The sequence below is a fragment of the Danio rerio genome, chromosome 19, assembly GCF_052040795.2.
Source record: "Danio rerio strain M-AB ecotype USA chromosome 19, GRCz13ab, whole genome shotgun sequence".
Lineage (NCBI taxonomy): Eukaryota > Metazoa > Chordata > Actinopteri > Cypriniformes > Danionidae > Danio > Danio rerio.
Genome location: NC_141039.2, coordinates 34,657,128 through 34,683,186, shown reverse-complemented (window position 1 = coordinate 34,683,186; position 26,059 = coordinate 34,657,128). Strand labels below are relative to the sequence as shown.

Below are 26,059 nucleotides of genomic sequence, written 5' to 3'. Positions count from 1 at the left end.
GATCTCCACTTAAGTATCATACTTTGAGGGAAAATGTGCTTTAATGCATTATAAAGCTTAAAGCATTACAATCGGTACTCAGTATCAAGGAATCTGTACTCTGTATCAGCTGTATACTGTATGTATATATATATATATATATATATATATATATATATATATATATATATATATATATATATATATATATATATATATTGAACCAAATGTGTCAGTCATTTTAAAGAAATGTTGAGTATTAATTAGGGTTGGGGCGATACGTTTTAGTAGTATTAAAATGGCATTTTAGAACGAAAATGATCCACATCCACACCGTGTTTTAATTAGCATTTCTGAACAACCCTCCGTCCACTGAAAACGTACATCGCGTGACCACACACACCCTGCGGGCCCATCTGCTACACCACTGCAGCCACACTCACTGTCATGCCTTCGTCTGAGCTGCTCCAGAGAGCAGTGCACGTCGGACAGTTTATCAAGGATGTACCGCTGGCTCGTGTCTCACTATAGTTGATATTTGATATTTAATTAATCTTGTCTCTATTTAACGACTCTTCGGTCTTTTGAATCTATCAGGTAATGTGTCACAGCATCAGTATGCTACTTCAGTCTTTCACTTTCACACTTGTACTCAGTAATTTTACTGAAAACCTCAGATCTTGTTGGTTGTGCAATTTTTTTAACGACCAACCTCCCGCGGAAAAAGTGATTGACAGGTGGTAATTTGTGTCCAACTTATCAATCTTTATTTATTTATGATTTATTTATGGTTAAAAGACCATGTGGGTCAGACCATGTGGGTCAGGTAGTTGAAAAGCTACAAATAATTAATTCGTTATGATTTAATTATCATAAATAATTAATTCACCTCCGCCTATGACGACGATGCCATCGTCCATCGCGATGTTTCACATTAGACATCGCACAATGTCAAATTGGTCGATACCTCCCAACTCTAGTTGTAATGAAATATTAGAAATGTTGAATTAATTAAAGGTAAATATGCAAATGAAACTGAAAAAAAGTGATATTGTTGAGAAACATGCAAATGCATCATATTATAATATAAGCCAGTTATATATAAGCCAGTTCTAGACATTAAATCTCTAAAACACCTACATATTTAATTAAGACATGTTGTTCTAACACTCTGCTTTGGAAAAGCTATCATAGCATTCCAGTGTATGCCAATTTTAGCTTTCCAAGAAGAAGAGGATTACCCAAAGTGTTCAGGAGGTGTGGATGAAAGGCATGGGTTTTGAATGTGCTAAACTGTTTGTTGCTCAGTTTGTGGTCAGTGAACAACTAGTCACAAAGCAAACAAAAACAGCTTTGGGTTTAAATATTAATCAAAGTATCAGGTAATGGTTTTTTAATGAATGTCTGCTTACATTTACATTGACGGACACTTTTATCCGAAGACTTACATTGTGTTGAGTTAAAAGAATAAACTGTTTTTTGTCAGTTCTTCATATGCCTGGGAATATAACCCACAAACTTGGTGTTGCTTATGCCATAAGCTACTATGGTGTCCACAGTACAATGAACTTTAAAAAGCAATGAGATCTCAAAACAAAGAAAACAAGCAACAACAGCACAATGGAGTCAAGCCACAACACAACGGAATTAAAAAAGAAAATATTATTTTTGCAACATGACAGAATCCCAACAGCACAATAAAATGCTTCTGACCACTAGGGGGCAGTTGATCTTCGCAAACGGATGATTGCTTGCATTCCTTTGCATTGGACAAATATAGTTGTATTGTAAAGTTCTTAACAGCACCAAAATTAAATATGCAGTTTGATATTTACATATGCATGTCTCCTAGGGGTTGGTTGATTTGGTTTGTTTTTATTGTGCCATGGCTTAATTTCACTGTGTTGTGAATTTATATTTGCTTTTTAGGTTGCTATCACACATGTTGTATGTTTCCTTTGGTCTGGACCAAGGTTAAAAATTATACATTGCAGCATTTTCCGGGCGTTTTTAGTTCCGTTTCACACAAGACCAATCACTCTGAACACTTGAAAACTTGAAACGAACCAAACTTGAAACGAACCAAAAAGCAGTTTCATGACAACATACACATCAGTCCTTGGCTAGATGAATTTTCGGAACTGTATTTTGATTGGTTGGAATTAACGCAAGGTAAACTTACTTGTGCAACACTTGGAAGTAAACAAAGAGCAGAAAAAAATCAACAGGCAGTATGGATCTCCTCACAACTTGTCCGCAACCTGCCATAATTGTGGTCAAAAGTGTCAAAAAACTTTTTCTCATCCCAGAACGCACTTTGCAGCTGACCTAGGACATACTGTCGCTAGGTACAGTTCCCTCCCCTTTCCCCGGACTGCCTGCACTCACACTGCATTGTACCTTCCAAACCTGAGCACGCTTACGTCATCAATGATGCGACTGTTTGTTTTAACAGGAAGAGAAGTGCTCTCGCTCAGCACAGTGGACATTGGTTTTATCGTGTTAGTCGTTTGATATGCAGTGACACACAGTCATATATTGTGCAGAACAGATCCATGCTCATAAATCCTTCTCCCGCCAACCTGCAACAAGCATCCCATCCCACACATCCTCCCTTACTTCAGTTCGCGATCGCCTGTTCCACATCCCACTTACCCCTCTTCAGTTTGCGATCGATCACCAAGTTGAGTTTGAGACCCCTGTATTAGGAGGTTTGCTGGAGGTGCAGCTGACGTGCAGTGAGGGATTTGCGTCTTTATTAAACTGCAACAGTTCATGTTCATTGAAAAGTAAAAACGATTGATAAATCCATATAATACAGTCCCTTAAAAGTGATGTTACGACTTCAGTTTTGGGCTCAGGTGCGCTTTGGACTTATACTACAAGCGTACCACATCTCTTTCGCGCCAGGGCCAGCCAACTGAATCGCACCTGGGCCCAATTCTGAGCACTCACACTTGTCAAATGAACCAGGAACACACTTGGACACGATTCAGATAGCATGGTGTGAGTGCACCCTAAGGCCCGTGCACACCGAGATGTTTTTTGCTCGTGATTTCCGTCAACGTTAAACGCCTCGTGACTATATAAAGGGTGTCAATGTGATTGTGCACACCAACGGGCAAAACGGCAGGCGCAAAAGCGTCATTTTTAAAAAAATGCCTGATGCTCATTTGTTTTATTTGACGCGCTGCGTTAAAACCTTCTTCTCCAATCAGTTTGGCAATTTTGTTAACGTGCACGAAGCTGCTGAAGTTACAGTAAACAGAACTTGGAGGCGCTCAAGTGCATAACTGTTGATGCAAGCGCACATTAAAGAAGATGCCCAGAGGCGATATGAACGTGGAGCTGCTTATTACTCTATGAACAATAATCATTTCTTCATCACTAGAGCTGGAGCTGTTTCTTGAATCATCTATACTTGTTCAAGTCACCAGCAACTTTAACAACAAGCATTTGAACTTCCTCTCTTCCTCTTCTTCTGTGTTACAAGCGGGTGTCGGAAGCTTAAAGTTGTATAGCACCATCTAACGTCAAGGAATGATTTTCTTCTGCTTGATGCCAGTGAAAATCACTTGGGTTTGAATGCAGAAAAACGTCTCGTAAAACGCTGACAATAAACGCAAACGAAAATCATCCCGTTGTGTAAGAGCCTCAAGGCAGCTGGGCCAAAAAAGCTAGGTACTTTTTCCTTTAGGTCAGTTGGTTCACATATTCATCACAAACTAACCGCTCCAAGGTTTCTTTAACAGTGTACTGAGACTACTTCTAATGTACAGTAAGTAGTTTGATTAGTAGTATGATTGCCACTATTACGTCTGCCTAAACGAAACGCACCAAAAAGGCAAACAAACTCTGGTACTTTTAACCGAAATAAATGAGGCAGGCATGAAAGCATCCTTAAAGAGCCCCTATTATGGGATTTTGAAAATGACCTTCCATGTAGTGTGTAACACAGCTCTAAGTGAAGTGAAATATTCAGCTAAGGGTTAAATCTGAAAGTGCAAACTATTGATTTATTTTTAAAAGAGTTGACTCATTGTGCTTCAAATGAATCGTCTTGATAACGTGTCTTTAACCATTTCGGCATGACGTCGATACAAACACTATAGCAGATCCCGGTTGAATCAACTCATGAAGACACTGTGCTCAGCTGAATATTATTGGGGAAAAGTTATTGTTATTTTTTCTACCCAAAGAAGAGGCTGTGAAGAGTCTGTGATTGAGGTTTATTTTTGCAAAAATGCTGTCAAAAGTTCCTGTCATTATTCTAATGAGTGCTTCTGCAATCTACACGCTTACAACGGGGGATTCGTCGGCTGTTTGTTAAAGGAAGGATCAGAAAAGACTATTGATGTATAAGACTTTGACATAGCTTGACATGAACTTTACAGTACACAGCTCATAGATCAGTTTCTTCCTCCATTTCACAAGTGTAAGTAAGTGTGATTAAAATGGTTGCCTCCTTGTTTTCTCTAGCTTGCAAATTATTTATTTAATTGTGTTTTGTTTCTTGTAACCGCTTGTACTGTATCAAGTTAACTCTTATATTCTCATATCCCGTCTAATGCCAAGTTGAAAACGTGATGCGTGCTGCTTTGTTAAAGGATTTAAATGTGTTTGTGAACTCGCTTTTGTCATTTGTCATTGTTATGGCCACTGTCGGCTGTTCCTACACACGTGCAGCAGTCGAGGTTCAAAATGTTCAGCTTTTGCCACTGTGTGGATTAAAAATAAATGCGTGTCATGGTTAAGAATAAAGCAATATGCTGGTGTTTAACTGCACTGCTTTAATGCAGTCCTGCATTGGGCTCACATACACACCTGAAATTACGGTAGTTTTCTGGGATAAATACCAAAACGGGAGGGTGGCTCTAGATGGGTCTGAAATACGGGAGAGTCCCTGGAAAAACAGGAGTGTTGGCAGGTATGCTCACACATACACTATGCTCTCTGACTACTTCATTATTGTTGATAAGCCATGGTGGCCATTTCGCTTTGTCTCGTGCTGAACGCTGTTGACCAATCGCAACAGGCTTTCATCTGTCCAATCGGCGCAGATTAGATTTGCCCTAAGGAGGGGTTTGGGAACAAATGAATAGCTGAACGAATCATATGGGAGTCGCTGGGATAATTAGGTAAAAATAAATGCATATTATAAGACAATGAATATGTTTTTGACCTTGCATGCATATCAGCCTGTTGTCGAAATATTTTATCTAAAATATGACCCCTTTTAATGTGTAGTAGGGACTCTTTAAATCCTCTTCTATTTTTTTTTTTTTTTGATTCAGATGTGTTCTGGCTTGATTTTTTTGTATTGTAAATTTGAATTTGTTTTTAATATTCTATTGCACTTTATGTCTTGATTATATATATTCTTAGTTAGTTTCTATCAATGTTTCCTTTTTAATTTTCATTGTTTTGTGCACTGGGCCACTGTAAGAAGAAAATTTTTTTAAGACCACATAGTTGTCAGCTTTTTGTCGTATATTTGATCTCGGCGAGTCTGTCTTCCGGATTAGGATTAGCTCAGCGTTCAGTTTCAGCATTCAGTGGGTGTTGGAGAGCTGTCAGTCTGTGGTCGGCCTGCATGATATTGAGGGCTGCAGGCCTCCGGCTCCGTCCACCACGCTGCTATGTTTGAACTTAATTACAGCCAGTCGGCCCTGTCATTACAGCTCAGCGCAGCCGAGCGACGGCCGGCCCGTAGGTAGTGGCGGCACAATCCCAAACAACAGCGTGCAGTCACACACTCTCATGGGCACAGCAAACACACATTGGGATGGACACAGACGTATCCAAACCACACAGACACAAACAGAAACACAGATGCGAGCAGGACCACTGTCACGCACTCCACATTAACACAAACAGAATCCTTGCCTTACAGCAGACACAGATTAGCATACATACGTGAGTCGTAATATGATCATTGTGCTGCCTGTCAAAGGTGAACCATTGATAGATTTTTATTTGTAACTGAGACAAGTAAAGACATTTTAATGTAGTTAGTAGAGAAATTCACCCAAAATAAGCTATTATTATGTTATTTTTTATTTTTTTTACATGTAATAATATTTATTTTAATATTGTTCCAATCTTATGTGGCTTTAGTTTTTTATTTGAACCACATGTTGGTCAAAGACAAGATGTCCAATTTTGGTGTCTACCTCGAATGTATAACAGTGATTTATTATTCATAGAAAGCATATAAAATTGAAGTAAATTGCCTGCTCTAATATTTCAACTACATTTTGTGAAAATAAAATGTCAACATGTGATTGAAAAACAGTTCAACCGTCATTCAGCGTAACAGATACACTGTAAAACCCAACAGTCGACTTTATCAAATGAAATGAGTGTAGTTAACTCAAGATTGAATGAAAGTTAATTCTACTCATTTTAAAAAAGAGTTTTGAGCTCAGTGTTGAAGGGAATGAGTTAATTAAGTACTTCATTACATCAACTTAAATTGTTTAAGTTCACAGTACTCATATAGATTAGTTTTTTTTACTTAAATGGTTTTCTCAAAAACAATCACTTTCCTCAATCGGTTTGAGTTGACTTAACTTATTGAGTTTTATAGTACTCAGTTGGTTTGAGTTATCTTCATTTATCTGGTTTTAAGCTACTGTGCTCAAACTGCTTTGTTTATTTAAAACGATTAAGTTCACAGTACTCATTAGGGATTGTTTTTGAACTTAAATGGTTTGTTGCAATCGTTTTCTTCAAATGGTTTGAGTTACTTTCACTTATTGGGTTTAACAGTGTATATTTATGAAAAAATTAACTGAAATACTTCTGGCCTTTACTTATGTAAATATATTAACCAATAAGCTTTGCACACATAGACTTTACTTAAATTAAGTATTAACGGACGCCCAAGTATATTTAGTGACACATATTTTTCACTATTATTATCATCCTTTTACACTCTTTTGTATCTGCCCAATATAACCAAACATCCGCAATTGATTAAGTAGTGAAAAGTCTTCTCTTGTTCACCTGTTTCTGTTCTGTGTGCGACACCTTTGAACACTCCCACAGACCGTTTCGCGTGCTTCGCAGACCCACAGAGACGCGCATTTTTGAGACTTAAAAAAATCGTGACCGGGCTTCTGAATCTCCTAAAATATCTCGGAAGGTTTCGCTTTTTAAATCGTTTGCAGTTTTTGTCGTTTTTCTGTCGTTAATCATGTGCATTTTTGCATGTGTGAGAGAAACATAATATAATATATTCTTTAATCTAAATAACTCAGAAAAACTTCACTATACTCGGAGAGGACAAAATGACTGTAAAGTTTTAATCTTGTAGATAATTATTATAATTTTTAGAGATATTGTCTATTTTTATTCCTTTTTCTGTCATTTATTTGCTGATTATTTTATTGATTTGTTGATGTTAATATATTACATAGGCTATTTTATATACATATGTAAAATGCTTTGGCATTCAAGTTTGCTTTGAACTTGAGAGAGAGAGAGAAGCAGATTTTACAGTGGGTCAGTGGGTCCACGTGGCTTCTGAATAGCATAAAATTATCAGTATATATAAAGTTTTTTTTTACTTTGAAAAGAAACAGTGTATAACAGTGTCATAATAAATAAAATCATTGTTAAAAATTAAATTATGTTTTGTTTGTCTCATATAGTTAACTATTTATGTGATGTGGAAAAATGGTGTGATTCAATCCAGCACTGCATCATTTTGAATATTAAAAAACTTTGTGCAGGCAAGTGGTTAAACAAAACAAAACAAACAAAAAACAGAGACAGTTTTATTTACTGGAGTGAATGACCAATATCAGTACTTTTAAACCAACATTAACATAACATCTATAGCAAATGCTAAAGAATGCTATTTCTCCATGTTGATGTTAATAAATCTTAAGTCTGTGGTATAATATAATATGATATAATATAATATAACATAGGGGCTTCTCGGTTTATGGGTGTTTCCCAGTACTGGGTTGTAAAACAAATGCTGGATAAATTGTCTGTTCGTTCCACTGTGGACTGCTGAAGGAAAGTGTATGAATAATATAATATAATATAATGTCATATCATAGAATACAATAGAATAGCATGATAAAAGCTTCAGTAATTATTGCAACAAGAACATTTGAGACCATCATATGCCTATTTATAAATAATGCAGTGCAGATTATCTTGAATAAGTTTTTTTTTTTTTTTCCTCTTTCTTTTGATGGACTCTTCTTTTAAAAAGTAATGACAAGAGCGGCAATGAATGCTCTAGATGCAGACAGCAAATCTCCACTTGTGGCCGGAAGCGTGTGGTTGTAGCGACAGCAATTATTACTCTCCTTTGCCTCAAATTAATGATAATAAAAAGGCTGCCATGTTTATTTCAGGCCTGGGAACAGAGAAAGGGAAGACGCGCGGGGCACAATGAGACATCGTCTCCGAATGACACAAGGACATTAAGTGGTAATTACAGAGAGACGAGATTTCCTTTCTGGCCACAGAGGAGAGTGGTGTCTTCAGTCTGCAGAGGGGCGCCGCTCCTATTATGCCCCCCACCCTCCCCAAAATTGGTATCACATCACCAAGACCCCCAATGTGCAGATCGTCCAGACGGTTTGTGGTTTTACTATGACCGTTCCACCTCAAACAAACACACCCACCTACCGCCCACAACACGCATGCACACAAAAGACACAGTCAAAGCGCTGTCTCAGATCTCGTGATCAATGTGTGAAGGGTCTGCGCTGGTGCCACAACATAAATTCCTGGCATTCTGGGATAATTCAAACGTTTCACGGCGCAGTCTTTGCGCCCATGAGAGGCAGCGCTCGGGAATGGAAAATGCCACCATGTCATGGCAATCTCTCCCCATTGTCTCTCTCTTTAATCAGTGCTCTTCTGTGGCTCTAAATATCCCCGTGGTGTGCATCTACGCCTGGGAAAATGCAGCTCTTTGCCCCGCTCGGTCTCCAGAAGACACGCCATCAACACCGCACTACTGTCTGTCTGTCTGCTCGCATTCGATGACAAGAAAATGTTCAGTCGCATTCTTCAGATTTAATGTGTTGGGGAGCACCTTTGGAGATCTGAAGGGCGGGAAAGTGAAGTTGGCGGCCATATTTATGACACATACTGAAGCACTCGTTTTGGCCCCTTTTTTTAAGGGGCACACTTAATTTTTGTGTTTTTAAGCTTACAGAATTGTAATAATAGGGTGAACATTTATAAGAACTTATTTTAAAAATCTGTACATCGATTCCGCATTAAACTATACCTTTTTTACCATAATTTCTATAAAATGCCGTTACTTGCCGGACTTTTGCATTGCATATGGGTATAGTAATGAGCAAACAAAGAAAACCAAGCATAAAGGCAAAACATTTCATAGGTGACCTTTCATCTTTTACGATTTTATATGTTACAAACTTTTGTGCTCAACAAGTCACGTTATTGATGATAATACAGTCACTTAATACACTGACCATGAGGCAAAATAGCAATAGCCTGCACTAATTTCTACGCTCATGTTAGTTTTGTTGAATAAAATCAGCAAACAAAGAAAAGCAAACATGACAACAAGAAGCTGCAGTGCCAGAAACTTGTATTATTGTTAACTATTTATCATTTAGGTCAAAAAGGTGGATGTGCATATTGAGATGCAGGGATATAGATGGTTCATATAAATCATTCACCATAGCGGAGATTTATTCACAAACAAATCACTCCCTTTGTTAGAATTAGAAGTGAAAGCAGGAGAAAGAGTTTGTTCCAAGAAATGTGCTCTATAAATAAACTTTCCTTTCCTATTTATTTTGACATTTTTATCAAATCGACGGTCAGTCTTTTTTCTGAAATTAGAGTTATGGCATCATAGTTTTCCAAGTCCATGTGTACTGTAGTTACTGTATTTACTGTAATAAATAACACATATATTGAAAAATAATTGTAGTCACTGATTAGATGTAAAACTCTAAAAATACAGTAATATTATGACCTATTTTAAAACTGTAAATATGATTGCAAATATAAACATCAATCGCCCGAATCTCATAGTTCTTTCAGGATTTCAGGTTGCGTCGTGGAACTTGATCTCTCCTCTGACAACCATTGAAAATGGTATAATGTAACTTTTATAGACACTTTTCAACCCAAGCTCATTCTGAAAACCTACCTCTATATAAATTTTTTCGGAGACCGCCAGATATGTCGCTGTGTACGCTTTTTCAAATCTCAAATTTCTCTCGTGAGTGTTCTCACGTAAATCCACTAGAGGCTGCTGTTGACTGACTGACTGAATGACTGACCAATCACCTGACCCACCCTCCCCCTTCCCTAAACCCAACCAATAGTATTTTAAAAAGCACCCATTGACCCTCCCACCCACTTCCCTAAACCCAACCAACAAATTTAAAATGCAATGCAGAAAAAGAAATGCCCTCGCCTGACTTTACCCTGTTTTACCACATTTTCACCTTCCTATTTACTTGTTTATTTTATTTTTTGGATTTGTTTTTGTCTTACCTGCTTTCTGGAATCGTTTTTCACTGAACTGGAACCCCGTCATCGTGGTCATCTCCTTTCTGCGTCTGCCGAAGTACATGGCAAGCTAACTGGACAAGCTGGTAACAGCGGGAAAGCCGAGGTAAGCAGTCAGGAACTGCGTCATACCGCACCATAGTGCTTATTTAAAAAATGAAATGCAGCCATACATTCTTCTGGCTACATAATTCACAATCTCCAGAAACATATATATAGGGGTACGTTTTCAGAATGAGCCTATGTTGAGACTTTTAGTAGTTTTAAACTATATAGTCTAAGTTGGTCATGTAAATTAGAGTACCAACCTGTAAAGACAGTACCCCAGAGTGTTGTTTTACTTATTTCTTAGAATGTAAAATTTCTAACAACAATTATCTGTTTTGCTTTGAAAAGCAGTTTGTTCCTGTGATAGCAAAGCTGATTTTTTAACAGCGGAAATTAAAAAAAGTTTTCTTACTTTCACACTACAGTCTATCTGCTCATGATGACAGTAAATTATTGACTTGCATTCTTCAAATCTAATATACAGAAACATTGGGAATGGCCCGAAAACCATATTTGCGATTCAAAACATTGAAAAGGGGCGAATCAAAAGCACTCATTTCGGTGAACACTTCATCTTAAAGTATGAACATCAGCGTTTGATTCAGGGTAGTTTCAAGTTTACAGCATTCGGGCACAACACTCTGGTTTGTATATAGGAATTATAAGGATGAATAGAGTTTTATGAGGTGCTATAAATTTCATTTTCAAAAGAGGGTGTATGGCGGCTTATGTCCACTCGCCTACCCTGCGGTTTCGAGGGGCCACCATGAAGCCTTTGTGCTCTGTGGCTTTACCCTGGGAAAATTCAGCAAACAAATAACTCACCCGGTGACCCATCAGTGTTAAAAATCACTTGCGAGCGCTGTGGATTGTGATGCATGGGTGCGGTGCGGCCCGCAGGAACTACATGTTTGTTTTATCTCGGTCCAAACGTTAAAAAACAGCTATTTTCAGGCTAAAGAGAGCAAATAAACACGCATTCCATTGGAGACAATGGGGGTAAGGCACATGGTCTGACATGAGCTGGCAGAACGGCCATGTTAGGATACAGGCATTGTGAAGACATCAGTCCCCAGTAGGAGTGGGATCTATTTCAGAGTTTGTCATCTCGCACTGACAATAGTGGTTGACCACCATGCTGAAAAATAAACTACTTCTCATGAATGTGCTGTTCATCACTCTGTCGTCTGTGTCACAGGCCTGGAAATGTGCACTTGCTGAAACTCTTGACACTGCCAGCAGTTTCAGGGATTTTTGCTCCCTCGTCTGGTGAGAGTGTTAACTGCACTGTCTGCATTAATTTGTTTACATGGTATAGTTCAATTCAAGTATATTTGTATAGCACTTTCTGTATAATTGGTGGTTCATTCCACTGTGGCGACCCCTGATAAATAAAGGACTTAGCCGAAGGAAAACAAATGAGTGAATTGTTTTATTAGTTACTAATAACTTGATTATTAATTACTAACAGATCTGATTGGTTGATACTTGAAGTGCATCCCCCGCATAAAAAAAACATTGCAGAATAATTGGTGGTTCATTCCACCATAGTGACCCCTGATAAATAAGGGACTAAGCCAAAGAAAAATGAATGGATTAATCAACTAATTAGTTACTAATAGCATTATTTAACTAGTAACTAATTTCTAATAGTTCTGATTGGTTGCGGCTGGAAGGGCATCCGCCACATAAAAAACATGGCAAAATACTTGGTGGTTCATTCCACTGTGGTGATCCCTGGTAAATGTGTTCTAATTGGAAGAGACTGTGGGCTTATCTTTTTTTCATGAGGACTGTTTAACAGTTTCCTGTTTTGTGATTCGTTTTCCATTTATTTACATTTACAAATTGCGTTATGGGACCTTGATCTCTTGCACAATCAATGTTTGACATCGAAAAGTTTAACAAAGTGATTTTTAAATACATTTTTATAAGTTTGAAATTATAATTTGTCTGAGATTGATATGTAAATTATGGCACAAATATCTTCTTAAACTGCTAGTTCAGTACTCTGTTTATGGATTTCATGACCAAATATTTTGCACAAGGCTATAATATTAGTCAGTTATTATTTTGTTTAACTGGTTATAATATCAGTCAGTTATTATTCGAGTGTCAAAAAAATCAAATACACATTTGTTCAAGAATAGATTTCTATTTGATTTCTCTTGTGGCCAATCAATTTCAAGTTTCACACTTAATTAATAGGATTAATGCTGTTTTACACAACTTACAACACTGCCAAAAAATATAAGCCATACAATATGTGAAGTTTTTTAATAAACTAATTTCGAGAGGATTATGTGCTTATGATTGCTTGCAGCTGGCCCCGCATTATTCAATTTATGATTTACCAATCAGACTATAGATCAGATTCATAAGCCAATATAGATACCATAAGGTCCATATGACAGCCATCTTGGTTTTGAAGAATCCCTCCTTCCCCCTACTCCTCCTCCTTTTCTAGATGGGTGGCACGGTGGCCCAGTGGTTAGCACTGTAGCCTCACAGCAAAAATGTCACTGGTTCTAGTCCTTACCAAGTCAGCCGACGCTTCTGTTTACAGGTTCTCCTCATGCTCACGTAGGTTTTCCCTGGGTTCCCCGGTTTTCTCCCACTATCCAAAAACATGCAACTTAACATAATTGACTAATCCTAATCAACACCATAGACGTGCTCCTAGTAAGTAATTGTCTTTTAAGAGCAATCACTATCTCTTCATTAGTAACTACAGCAGGGGAGTTCTCGAGATCTACCTGAGCTCAAACTCCCCTCTCGCCTTGCTAATGGGAGGGAGCCCCAGGCTCGAGGATCTTATGAGTTCAGGGCTCTCCCCCAGGACAGCATGCCAAACAAGCTCTATAATCAATCATCAGCTAAGTGTGAACTCTTGAAATACATTTAACATGCAAATTAACAGTGTTGGGTAAAAAGTGATATATTACAATCTTAAGATTATAATGTTAAAAGGAAAGAAAAAAACATATTTAAAGACAACGACAATTTAAAGACAATCAAAAGTAACTTTATCCAACACTGCATACCATTAAAACAAATACATTTATTTTTAATAAATGTGTATTTTGGGACATCATACACTCAAAAAAAATATTTGTTTCAGTGCAGACAACACAATTCCTTCACGTTTTTTGGTACAACTTAATTGCTTTATGTTGCATCAACTTAAGTTTGTAAAAAAAAAAAAAAGATTAAGTTAACATAATGGATTTTTTTTGTTTGGACAACATGAAGGAATTGTGTGGAACCAAGCATTTTTTACACTGTAGTCCATTAGGATTTAGTGATTTTACATCCTATCAATAGAAGGCAACAAACTATTGTTTTTCTCAGAGGGCGACAAATAAAATGGGCTAACGTGCACATCGTGAGAGACCATTAAGGTGCACCATTTTAAGCTATTTTCAGTCATATTAAAAGGAGTTTTTCGTAAAGACATGTTGGATGAGTTCAAATTAAATAGTATCTTTCAATAATATCATTAAAACCTACTGATTAAATGCAGAGAGCCACTTAAATGTATGCCTCTTTGTTATACAAAATTAAAATACTGAACAAGATAAGACTTGGCAACCACAGTATTTGTTAATGTGTTGTTGTTTTTGCTCAATTGTATTTTATTTTCTTTCTGGTGCTGGAAACTTTTGGACAGTCCAAGCTTAGATCATACGGGCCAAAAATAGCAAAAACATTCTTTTAATTTTTTGCAACCTCATCCTTTTTTTGCAACCTCATTCCTGCAACCAGGAAATCATACAGGTTTGTTAAAATGAGCTTGCTATGACATTGTGTCATTCAACAGAAAACGTTAAGGAAATGTTCTCAATGAAATTGATTGCATTACAAAAGAAGACATTTAAAGAATGCTTCAGTTGTTTCATCCACAACATTGATAAAGTCCAAAAGTTTCCAGCACCAAGAAGGAAATGAAGAAATAAAAAAAAAAAAACAAGCATCAACAATTTAATAACAATAAACATTCATTTAAACATATAAAATATTTTAGAGGGGCGACACGGTAGCTCAGTGCTTAGCACTGTCACCTTGAGCCCCGGCTGGGCCAGTTAGTGTTTCTGAGTTTGCATGTTCTCCCTGTGTTGGTGTGGGTTTTTTCAAGGTGCTCCAGTTTCCCCCACAGTCCAAAGACAGGTGCTAGGTGAATTGGATTAACTAAATTAGCCGTATATGAGTGTTAACGATGGGTGTTTCCCACAGGGCAGCGGCTGAAAGGGGATTTACTGTGAAAAACATATTCTGGATAAGTTGGTGGTTCATTCTGCTGTTGTGACCCCTAATAAATAAAGGGACTATAAATAATAAAATATATTTAGAGAATGTTTTTAATATGTTTCCAGCACAAAAGTGGAAATAAAGGTAGCAAAAAATGACTTTATAAATTGGTTTTTAAATCATACACGCCGTCATTCATTACACATTCATTCATTCATTTCATTCATTTTCTTTTCAGCTTAGTCCTTTTATTAATCTGGGGTCGCCACAGCGGAATGAACCACCAACCTTTCCAGCACGTTTTACATAGTGTTAGCCCTTCCAGCCGAAACCCATCACTGGGAAACACCCATACACTCTCATTCACACTCATACACTACAGACAATTTAGCTTACCCAATTCAAATATTATTTTTATTTTATTCTATCAATTTTTTATTCATTCATTTTTTCCGGCTTAGTCCCTTTATTAATCTAGGGTTGCCACAGGCCGCCTATCAATTTTCGATATCTCTCTTTAAAATTGTAAATCATTTTGTTTGTTTTCCCAGAAAATTACAATCGCTAAAACTGCCAAATCATTGTTTCATATGCCCCTGACCCTGGATCCTAAATTCCCTGGGTTTCATGAATTACCATAGAGTACTTCTTTTTTTCTTGAATAAAAGAAAATTAAGATCACTGCATTGAAGAGAAAATACAACAACAAAAAGATTAGGAAATAAAGAAAACTTTACAAAGCCTCAATCATTAAGGAAAAGATCATCAAAAGCTTGAAGAAACTTAATCTTCTTATTAATAAGCTTAAGAGATTCAATGTTGAATGAAATTTCAGCAAGAAAGGTATTAAATCTAGGTATTGCCTTTAGGAACTTATTTTTGCGTATAAAAAACATACAGTGTACCACAAAAATTAACAATAAGATAGACAGCATGACCATTACTAGAGAAATTCAGTAATATATCTTTTATAAAATAATATATGGATAAAAATAAGGATGATAAATAAAAAATAATGTTATTTCAAAGACGTTTAGCGTGAGTGAAACTATAGAATAAGTGAAATAAAGTTTCTTCATGTATTTTGCAGAAAGTAAACAAAATAGATTTATCAAAATAATTAGCAATTTGGAAATTTGTTGGATATTCATTTTGCAAAATCTAAAAATGTATCTCTCTTATTTTGTTGGATATACTGAACGCTCTCCTCCATTGAATGCTGTCAGAAAAATTGATCTAGAAAAATGTACATCTTGATTGCCATCATTGCCATCATTTTTTGCCATAATTTTTTTAAGTCCAAAACAAAAACAATTCCTCTTTCAAACCACCTATCAATAAAAAGAGATTTCCCACTAATTAAGACATTAAAATTACTCCAAATAATTTCTTTGTGTGGGTGAAATTGTTGAATTATTGCGCACGTGACACAATTTCCAATCAAGTAAAACTTGTGAAAGTTAGACAGGGACATTGGCAATTTAGAAGGGATGAAATTACATTTTAAAAGAAAGTCTGAGCCACCTAATTTATCAACAATAACATTGGGAATATAGTAACGATAGGCACCAAATTGAGTTATTACTACAGAGACATCTTTGTAAGCATTAAATCTAAATTAACTAAAGTTATGAAATCTTTGAAATTTAAAACCTCCAATCCATCCTCTGAGCGCCGGTTAGATTAGACTGATTTCCTAATTTCAAAGAGCAATCTGAATATTAATGAATGGATGAAATGACGATAGTCGGCGTAGTGCACTATATAGTACATAGGGATTGATTTCAGATGCCCCGGAAGTACAACGTAGAAGGCAGGAAGCTGTCAATTGGGTAGACATTTTTAAAAGCTCACCATGAACAACAACAACCTAGCCCAAAGCTGAATGTAAGTATAAACATTGCTGGAGTCCAAATATCGGCTTTGAGCAGAGTCGTCAGTTGAAGTTTCCGTTCACTGTTTGAATGTGTGCGCTGGGTTTAATTCACTGCAGCGGATTGCTTTTTCTTAATCCTCGCTGGCGCCTCTCGTAAATCGCTCGGTACTGCATTGCTGGAAAACGGGACGATTCATAAAATATAATTTCTGTTAATCGTCAATTTTAACTACTCGATTTGGTATTGTTTTTTATTGTAACGTATAGGGGATAACGTATAGTAATCTCTACGTTTTCTATAAATAGCGGAACTCTATACTGTTCTCTCTATACATAAGCACGTGTTAAATGTGACTTATGGTGTACTGTCATTGAGGTAAAGTTGGTTTTATATTCGCACATTCAGACTTAATCCTTAAAATTTATAGTTTCTTAAATGTATTATTTGCAAATGCTAAATAGGGAAATCATATTATCAGCCAATGACTAAAGTACAACATTGTTCACAGTCAAATAAATAGTATTAATGCTGTTTTGAAGTCATAGTTAATTGTGATTTTAGACTAAATATTCTAATTAGCGTAGTAAACTATATAGGGATCATTTCAAATGAACGGATTTGAGAATATAAAACGACTTTAATGTTACCTAAATTAGGGCTGGGATTTTTTGCAAAAAAAAAAAAAAATTAACACGATATCGATAATTATTGAATTTTTTTAAACATTACATTTAGGAGTATTGGGATTTTTTTTATTTAACCACTTTGTTTTAATTTACTAACATTACTAAGGCAATGTTTTATTTTTCAAAAATCTTCAAAAATATTTAGAATCTGATCTCTTATAAAATAAACAAATGTTAAAGAGACTCTTAAACTTGATAAATAAAATGTTACAAAGTGTGTGCAATGGTAAAGGTAGATCAACATCTGCAAGGTGTGAATATTAATTATACAGTAAACATCAAACTCCGTGAACAAAACAAATTAGGATAATCAGATCTGAACTTTCAAGTAAAGGAACTAACCATCATTATTCAAATACATATCGTTACATTACAAATTGTGAAGTTGTATGACACATTCCTTGTGTCTAGGATGCACAAGAAAAGAAATCAAAAAGCCACTCTGGCGACATCCTTACATACTTTATTTACAATCTCCTCACTGCTGCTATACAGCACTCGTTTTAGCCTGTGTTGTTCTTCTGACGTAACGTGACAAACGCGTGGTTTTCTTTACCATTTACAATGAGCTTTGCGCTCGCGCACCCCTGGCATCTCTCATAACTAGGCGATCATCATGTGTTTTCTCAAAGGATGACAAACAGAGAAACCATTGCTGCAGCTCCAATACAAGTTTATGGAGAAAAGTGAAAAGCAGTGCAGTGTTTGAATGCAAATAAAAAACAAATGCAGGATGTTTCTAATACTGTGTCAATGGCCACGACAGTAAATTTGACATTGTTCTCTGTTCTGGTTGCTATTATCAGTAGTGTTGTGAAAGTCATGTTGGGAAAGTAGTTACTTTTCGCAACTTTTTTTTACCTGTTTGAGGCTTAATCTCTTTCAGAACTTGCAGTTTCTTTTTTCCTTTCATTTTTTTTTTTTTTTTTAATAAAGGACCTTTGCAATTAACAATAAACTATATAACCTACATCTTCATTTACCTTAAAAAAAGCACATCCATTGAAACAATCCCCTTTTTCTTTTCTGCTATGCATTGAAAATAATGAGAATACCTTCACCACTGAAATGTACGGTTCTGGCTTGCAGTCTTTGTTTTGCTCTTGCGGGGAGCGCATTATCTCATTCAGTGCATGATTCAGTGTGAATATGTTGATTTAAACTTAAGCTATTTAATTAAATAAACCTAATTAATTCAAATAAAATGTAACTACGGTTAAATCTCACTGTGGTTATCAGTCTCACACAATATTTTTCCTTTTATCTTTCCAACAAAACTTACGTGGAGGTTTTTTTTTAAAATACTAGTGGAAAATACTAGTGGAACTTTCCTATTAACTTCGGTCTAGGTTTATCCACCTAAGATTTTTTTTGCTGCTGATTTACCTGGAAATTTGTAAAGTATCTATATATCAACAAACTGAAATATAATATCTCAGCAACTTTTTTACGACTTTAAATTAGCGTTTTCTAAATGACAAACAACACTGATTTAACCCTAACGTCTTAGAAGTTTATAAAAGTATATGTTCTCAGCCATTGATTCATATTTCTGCTTTTCCAGAGAAACGGATGGCTCTTCAACTGTGAACATGGATGTTCCTTCCTACCTGTCCAGGCTCTTGTCAGAGCTGAACGAACAGCGTAAGAGGAACTTCTTCTGTGACTGCAGCATCATAGTGGAGGGACGTGTGTTCAAAGCACATCGTAATATCCTCTTTGCCAGCAGTGGTTATTTTCGGGCTTTGCTGGTGCATTACCTGCAAGACAATGGCCAAAGACACAGCACGGCATCTCTGGACATCGTCACAGCTGAAGCGTTCTCCTTCATCCTTGATTTTCTGTATTCAGGACGCCTGGACCTTCGCAGTGACAATGTCATTGAAATAATGTCCGCTGCGAGTTACCTGCAGATGACCGATGTGGTGAACTTTTGCAAGGGCTACATCAAATCATCCCTGGAGATCTGTAACAGGGAAATCGAGAGACTCAGGGAAAGGGATGGGTTGGATAATAGTGCAACCCCAGTTTCGGTCACTTGCACCCCAGTGGCGTCCACTTCAGAAGCCGACCAAAGGACCTGTCAGGTCACAGAAGCCCTCAGTCCCGATGACGCCCCAACAGCTGCCGTTTGCACTCCAGCAAACACCAGCAGTAAAGACTCCGAAAGCGAAAACTCCCAAGGAGCATTTCCCAACCATACACCCATCAACGCTCCCCTCAAGGTCAGCCCAGGCCCAGATTTAGTCAACTCATCCACCCCTGGTCTACTTCTAGGGTTGGTGCATCCAAAAATTGAATACGACCCTGATGAGGAGGGTGAATCTTCAAGAGAATCCAAAGACGCGGCTCTTTATCAAGGCCCAAATCACGACGGAGAGAGGACTGTTAACACGAGCCCAGCTCCAAGCACTGAGCACTCATCTGTATCATTTGCTAACTGTCCGATGAAGCAGTTTCCAGATGTGTTGTACAGAGGGGGGATGAACCCTAACCGGGATGAACACTTTTCACAGAATTTGGGGTATGTGAGTGGATTCAGTCGGGGTGATGAGGTGCTTGGTCCGGCGGGTCCCTGTGGGATGGAGGTTCAGAACGATTGGTATGCAGATGATCCAGGTAAGAAATGGAGAAAAAAAAAAATAAGGCTGCACAATATTGGGAAAAATAAACGTAAATTGCGATTTATTTGACCAAATACCTTTAAAAGCTCTGTTTGGAAGTAATTAATATTTTTATTTTGATTTGGGATTTTTTTGTAAACGAGTACATTATCTGCAGAAAATATAATAAATGAATTACCAGTGTAAGGCTTGAAGCGTACGCTGCTATTCTGAGGTGTGTTTCCGAAAACCATTGTTAGCCAACTAAGGCCACCAGTTGCAAACATAGTTACAAACATAGTTCGTTGATTTGGTGTTTCCCAATCCATCATTCCAACGGACATTCTCAAACTTCGTTGCAAACTTGTATGTTTGCAACTACACCTCTACTTGTATGTTTGCACCCAGTTATCCCCCTTAAGCATTATTCTACAATGGCTGAGAGAGCTTAACGTGCTGCAATTTAAGAAAGCACATGCAATTACAAAAAACACCAGCAAATTAAGAAACGATTTTCATAAATTTGACAGCACACATGTTGCAAATTGGTCAACACAAACTAAAGAAAAGCGCAGCAAATTGGTCACAACACTTGCAAATATCCACGCAACACATAGGAAATGTTTCAGGGGAACCCAAAAACATGAAGTACCCTGCTGAGATATGGATGTGTTATTATGCCGTGACTGTTGCTCAGTGAAGTGATTGGTGATCTTTGAAAGGCGAGTTGTTTTTCGTTTATTTTAATATCCTGATTACACGGCTTAATGGTTTTGGGTCCCCTTGAAACATTTCCGATGTGTTACGTGAACATTCAGTTGTTTGTTTTGTGAGAATTTGCAACACCTGTGCAACAATAAAGATCGTTTTTTTAATTTGCTGGTGTTTTTTGTAAATGCATGCGTTTTCTTAAATTGCAGCGCGTTAAACTCTCTTGCCCACCGTATAATTCGTTCTGAACGTTCCAACATTTAACCTCAAAATAAAAAAAAATACATTAAAGTCATCTCGCTTGCGTTATTTTTCCTCTTAAAGTATTCTTTACAGTTCAGTTTGAGTGATTTTGATATTGACAATTGCGTTCCCTTCATTGTGCACTTTGAAATCATTTATTTCCTTTTGAACGCAGCCGTGGCTCTTGACGAAAGCTATAGGTGACCTATGGAAAGCAGAATCTACGATATGTCTCCAAAGCTTGTAAAAACAAAATTATATAGCAGACGTTAATAATTTTAATTTAAAGTAGCTTAAGCTATTTATTTAAAAAATGTATACTGCTGCATTGGGCCTATATGCTAGAACATTTCTGCAGTGGTTTGGTATAAACAATTTTATTATTAAGTAGAATATTCTTTTTTATTCCTCAATAAATAGCCTACTACAAATTAAAACCATTAACGTGATGGTTTATATATGGGATTAGAATAAATGTTAGCTTTTTTTAAGGGGTTTTATGTTTTAGAATAAAATATGAAATATTCTCAGTAATATTTTTAAAGGTAAAATTGACCTTTATATGTGCCGTTTACATATTCTATTAACAAAAATAACAACGAGTGCATGTTTTTACCTAAACTAATATTCGATATTTAAAAAATATATAAAAATGCGAGTGCATGTAAAACAATATAATTTGCACAAAAAAGTTATGGGGATTTTCTCTTAGGAAGTTGTTACCCCATCCTGTTTAGAGCATCATTATGGATGTCTTACGTTACAACTAACGTGGTTCAAATGATGGATCTGCAAACGAGAAACTACGGTTTTAGGAAACACTCGTCTTTTCTCAAACAATGACACCCCTGAACCAATAATCAAAAACAGAAAGCATTTGAAGGATGGCGTGTTTAAATCAATTATTTATCTGACTGAGCAAAATTGAGACATCTAAAAAAAGAGGCATTTCTGATTGAGGAATTTTCATCAATATTAGGCTAGTGCACAAAGTTTAGTCTTGCACCCTTCCTTAAGTTCTGACTTTGCAAGTTTCATATCGAAAACAAACTCACAAGGAAACACCGGGTAAAAACAGTGTACTTTATAACCCTATTCACATCACCTTGGCTACGTTGTTTCACTGTCTTAACGATAAAATGAAAACATGATATAAGGAGGAACTGCCGATTTTGATTTTAACTTAACAAACACTAAAAATGTAAAGGCATCGTGTGGCTACATTTTTATAACACAACGAAGCCTATAACTTAATTGCTTATTTAATTTTTTCGAAAAATACTAAACAGTCCTGTCTCTTTTGCCGAATATCAGTTTTAATAATCAGTAATGGCCATTATAAAAAATATAATGTACAATAGGTTTATACAATATAGGCAAGCAATCAGTCAAATAAGCACAATCAGTGTAGGCAGTGTACATAAATTAATATAATAACTTATCTTTGCGCTTAGCCAAAGCGGCTTACCTGAGAACAAGTAATAGATTCAAAAGACCAAGGAGTCGTTAAAGATTAAATGAATTAAATATCACATTTAACAACTATAGTGAGATGAAATATAGCGGAAGATCCTTAAAAAGCTGTCTGAAAACTACAACGAATTAGTGTAAATGGGGCCTAAAAGCTATTCTCACTGATCAACGGTTACCTTTCCTTCTTATACCCTGAGCCAACATTGTCAAACATGAGTGAAATTCCTACCCCCAAACCAACTAAACATCAAAGCAAAGTTGAAGAGATCAAGTGGGTGAGAAGTACATTAACATACTCTCCTCAGGCCAAGACTCAACAATAGTAAATAGAGTGTTTATTGAAATACATCAATGTCTCTGTTGATTTCATCACTAAAACGCTGAAGTCATAAACCGCCAAATAACACCAAACCAGTATGGTGAAAAGCACATGGTTTCTATAAGATAAATAGCAGAGAGGTGTATTGGAGCTGTGAGAAACGATGCCACGCCAGGAGGACTCCTCCTGTGTTTGAAATGTCCCGGTAGTCCTTTATTAGCATGGAAGGAATAGTAAATAATATTTTCTTAGCTTACACCAGCATAGATAAATACAGTAGAACAACAATATAAATAAAAGAGTCTAACTATTCAGGTACAGAAATTAAAATACTCAAGTGTAATAAAATTGTATAGTCTTCATTGTATAAATAAAAATAAATCTTTGTTAAAGCTCCCATGAAATAAAAATAAAGTTTTTTAGATGTTAGTATTAATATTGTTAGTTCTTAGGATATCTATTATCTAGCGTGCTCCAAAACAGTGACAAAATTCACGTTTAGATGATAAAAAACTGATATAAACACGTAAGGCTTGTAGTTTGTTACTTTCGCCTTCATACTTCAGTTTCTCATCAAATCAGAACCAATCACATGCTCTCTAGTATCTGACAGGCCTCACCTCCTTCAAAACGCTTCTCATTTAAAGTGCTTGAGCTCGACCACTCTCACTGGCAAAACGGTGATAAAGCAAAATGCTGTTGGCTGTTTTATAAAAAGGGGAGGAGCTACACTGGTTCACCATCTGTTAGTGTTTCGGTTGAGATTGTTAAACTTTAAATAAAAATGCACATTTCAAAGCACTTCACGAGACATTTAAAGCTAAATAATGTAGTAATTCCTTGTACACAAGCCTTATAAACACACAACAGATAAACGTAATTCATTATGGTTTAACTGAAACAACTCCACTGTCATGCTTTCTGAACTGTTGTATCTGCCCGGTCAACCCTAATCCTGATTCCACATTGCAGATTCTGTGGTGACTATTGCAGATTCACGCATTGCGATATTGATGCCAAAACGACAAATGCTAAAGTAAAAGATTTATGAAAATGATCATTTGCTCTTGATTTAGTTGTGCTCAAGGCATCCAGGAAATATTTTCTTCAGTAGATTATTAAAGTCCTTTTTTACTTTGGTCCTTGGTGATTCATTCAATGCAAGTCTCTGTGGTTTTAGAGTCAAAAAACACATGAAGTAAAGATACAATGAATACCTGTGGCTTATGAGGATATATTGAGGTCTTATAAAGTTAAGTTCAGTCTGTGTAAGAAACTGAACATTAATTGCAACATTCTTTCCTGACAGTCAAGAGCACAAACTTCCTATCACATAATGACATATTTGCAGTTGCAGACTGGCACAGGGTAATGTTTTTCTATAGGTAGCACTATTCAAAATAAGTGCTTGCAAATAACATTTTAATGAAGAATACAACTAGTGATGCACAATATATCAGCCAACCTATGGGTATCTGCTAATAAGTGCTTAACATTATTCTTTCCTAACCGCTCAGACAAACAGTTGATCTATTTTCAATGTATGCTGGTGACCTAATTTTTCACCTTTTAAGGTTGAAATAAATCAGTTGTCCACTTTATTTGTGTGTATTATGTTTTTGTTAACCTGTTCAGAAATATTCATACTAAGATTTGTATTTATCTGCCTATATAAGTTATTGGCTTCCAAATTGTAAAAGTATTCACCCAATAACTATCTGTCTTGGCCCAAAATTTATTATCAGTGCATGTCTATATTAAACACAACACACACATTCTTCCTCTCCATTTTAAATAAACAGCACTAGCTCACGTGCTAGTTTGTGTCATCATGTGACAGGAAACTTGCCCTCCAGGCAGTCATGTAGATTACAGGTAATAATTCAGTTTCTTGCACGGAATGATTGTTTCATTTGCTTAAACTTCAATACGTCAACAGTGACAGGGCTTCATTTTGTTTTGTCTGTACCATGAATGTAGATTTTGTTGAAAACTAGACATTCTTAAAATCTAAACTATTTTAAGTATAAGTCTTGGTGTGAACAGGCCTTAAAACAAGTCTTTTATATGTAAACTAGTATGTGTGTGTGTGTGTGTCTTTGCACAGGGAGACTACACAAATGTCCATTCTGTCCCTATACGGCCAAACAGAAAGGCATCTTAAAGAGGCACATCCGCTGCCACACAGGAGAAAGGCCATATCCTTGTGAGGTCTGCGGCAAACGCTTCACGCGACAAGAACATCTACGAACTCATGCTATTTCTGTAAGTCTTTGTTGGTCCCAAACATCATTAGTTATTATTTAATATTTTTTATATTTGATCTCAATGTGAAGGTTAAATTTTTTATTTTATTTTGATATTGTTTCATAGAATTAAAATGACTTCACAGAGTTCACCAAATCTGTAAACAGACAAAGCATGAACAAATCCGGTTGCTGCACTTTGGTTTATAAATTATAATGATCAGACATTGTGTGTATACTGTAGCATTCCAAAGTTTTGAATAACTATAAAATGGTCATGCTTTGAATGGAAATTGAAATATTATTCAGATCAAATCATTATATTTGTATAGCCAAATACAAATATACATTTAAAAGCATGTGTGCTAATGTTAGAGCTGCCTATAGTTTTCATTTTGTATTAATTAAAGCAATCGTACAGTGGAGATTTGCTATATATTGTATATTGCTTTGAGTATGTTATTTGTATTTAAATACAGTTGGATATACCTATTAGTTAAAATATCAATAATGAAATATTTAAAATATAATCTTGCTTTCGGTTTATCAAAACTGGCTTTGCTCTCTCGCACTCTCTTCTTATCAGCGTGGAGATGAACAATTAGTAATAGTAAGATTTTAACAATTTTGTTTTAATCAGAAAATAAGATCAGATTGTGCTTTTTATTTAGTTTTTTATTGTGATCCAAAAGATTCCTTTTGGACTGCAGATGTATCTGAAGTGTTATTTGCATACTTTTAATGTTGTGGAATGTGTTCTCCATGATATCAAAAATGGTATCGAATATCGATATATGGGATCATATCAAAGTTGGAAATTCCAGTATCATGGCAACATTGAGTACAATTACATGGACACCAATCTGATTTTAATACAATTAAGACTATGCTCTGATTAAGAGTCTACCATGTAAACAGCGAATAATTTTTTTTTTGATTACCTTCATAATCGAACTAAACAGAAATAGAATTAAGACATGTGGAGTAGCCGATTTTAGTCGCATTATTGCAGTGCAGTACAGACATGTCAACACCACAATCAAATTATTACCATGCTGTAAGACATTTTGCGACAAGATAGTCTTTAATACACACAGATGTT

At 36.2% G+C, this 26,059-nt stretch overlaps 2 protein-coding genes across 6 annotated transcripts in view; both read left to right on the top strand.

Annotated features, from left to right (window-relative positions):
• Positions 1–26,059, top strand: part of hpca (hippocalcin) — an 802,490-nt gene that overhangs the window by 183,609 nt on the left and 592,822 nt on the right. The window lies entirely within an intron of this gene.
• Positions 1–26,059, top strand: part of zbtb8b (zinc finger and BTB domain containing 8B) — a 67,364-nt gene that overhangs the window by 34,750 nt on the left and 6,555 nt on the right. For 2 of the 5 annotated variants that reach the window (XM_087294390.2, XM_087294391.1), the window contains exons 3-4: positions 18,927–19,981; positions 24,819–24,976. In XM_087294390.2, the coding sequence (XP_087150516.1) occupies positions 18,927–19,981; positions 24,819–24,976 (1,213 nt within the window). Of the gene's footprint in view, positions 1–16,589; positions 16,687–18,926; positions 20,743–20,799; positions 23,093–24,818; positions 24,977–26,059 lie in introns of those variants that run through there. The other 3 variants (NM_001328347.2, XR_015515900.1, XR_015515899.2) reach the window with 3 other exon arrangements.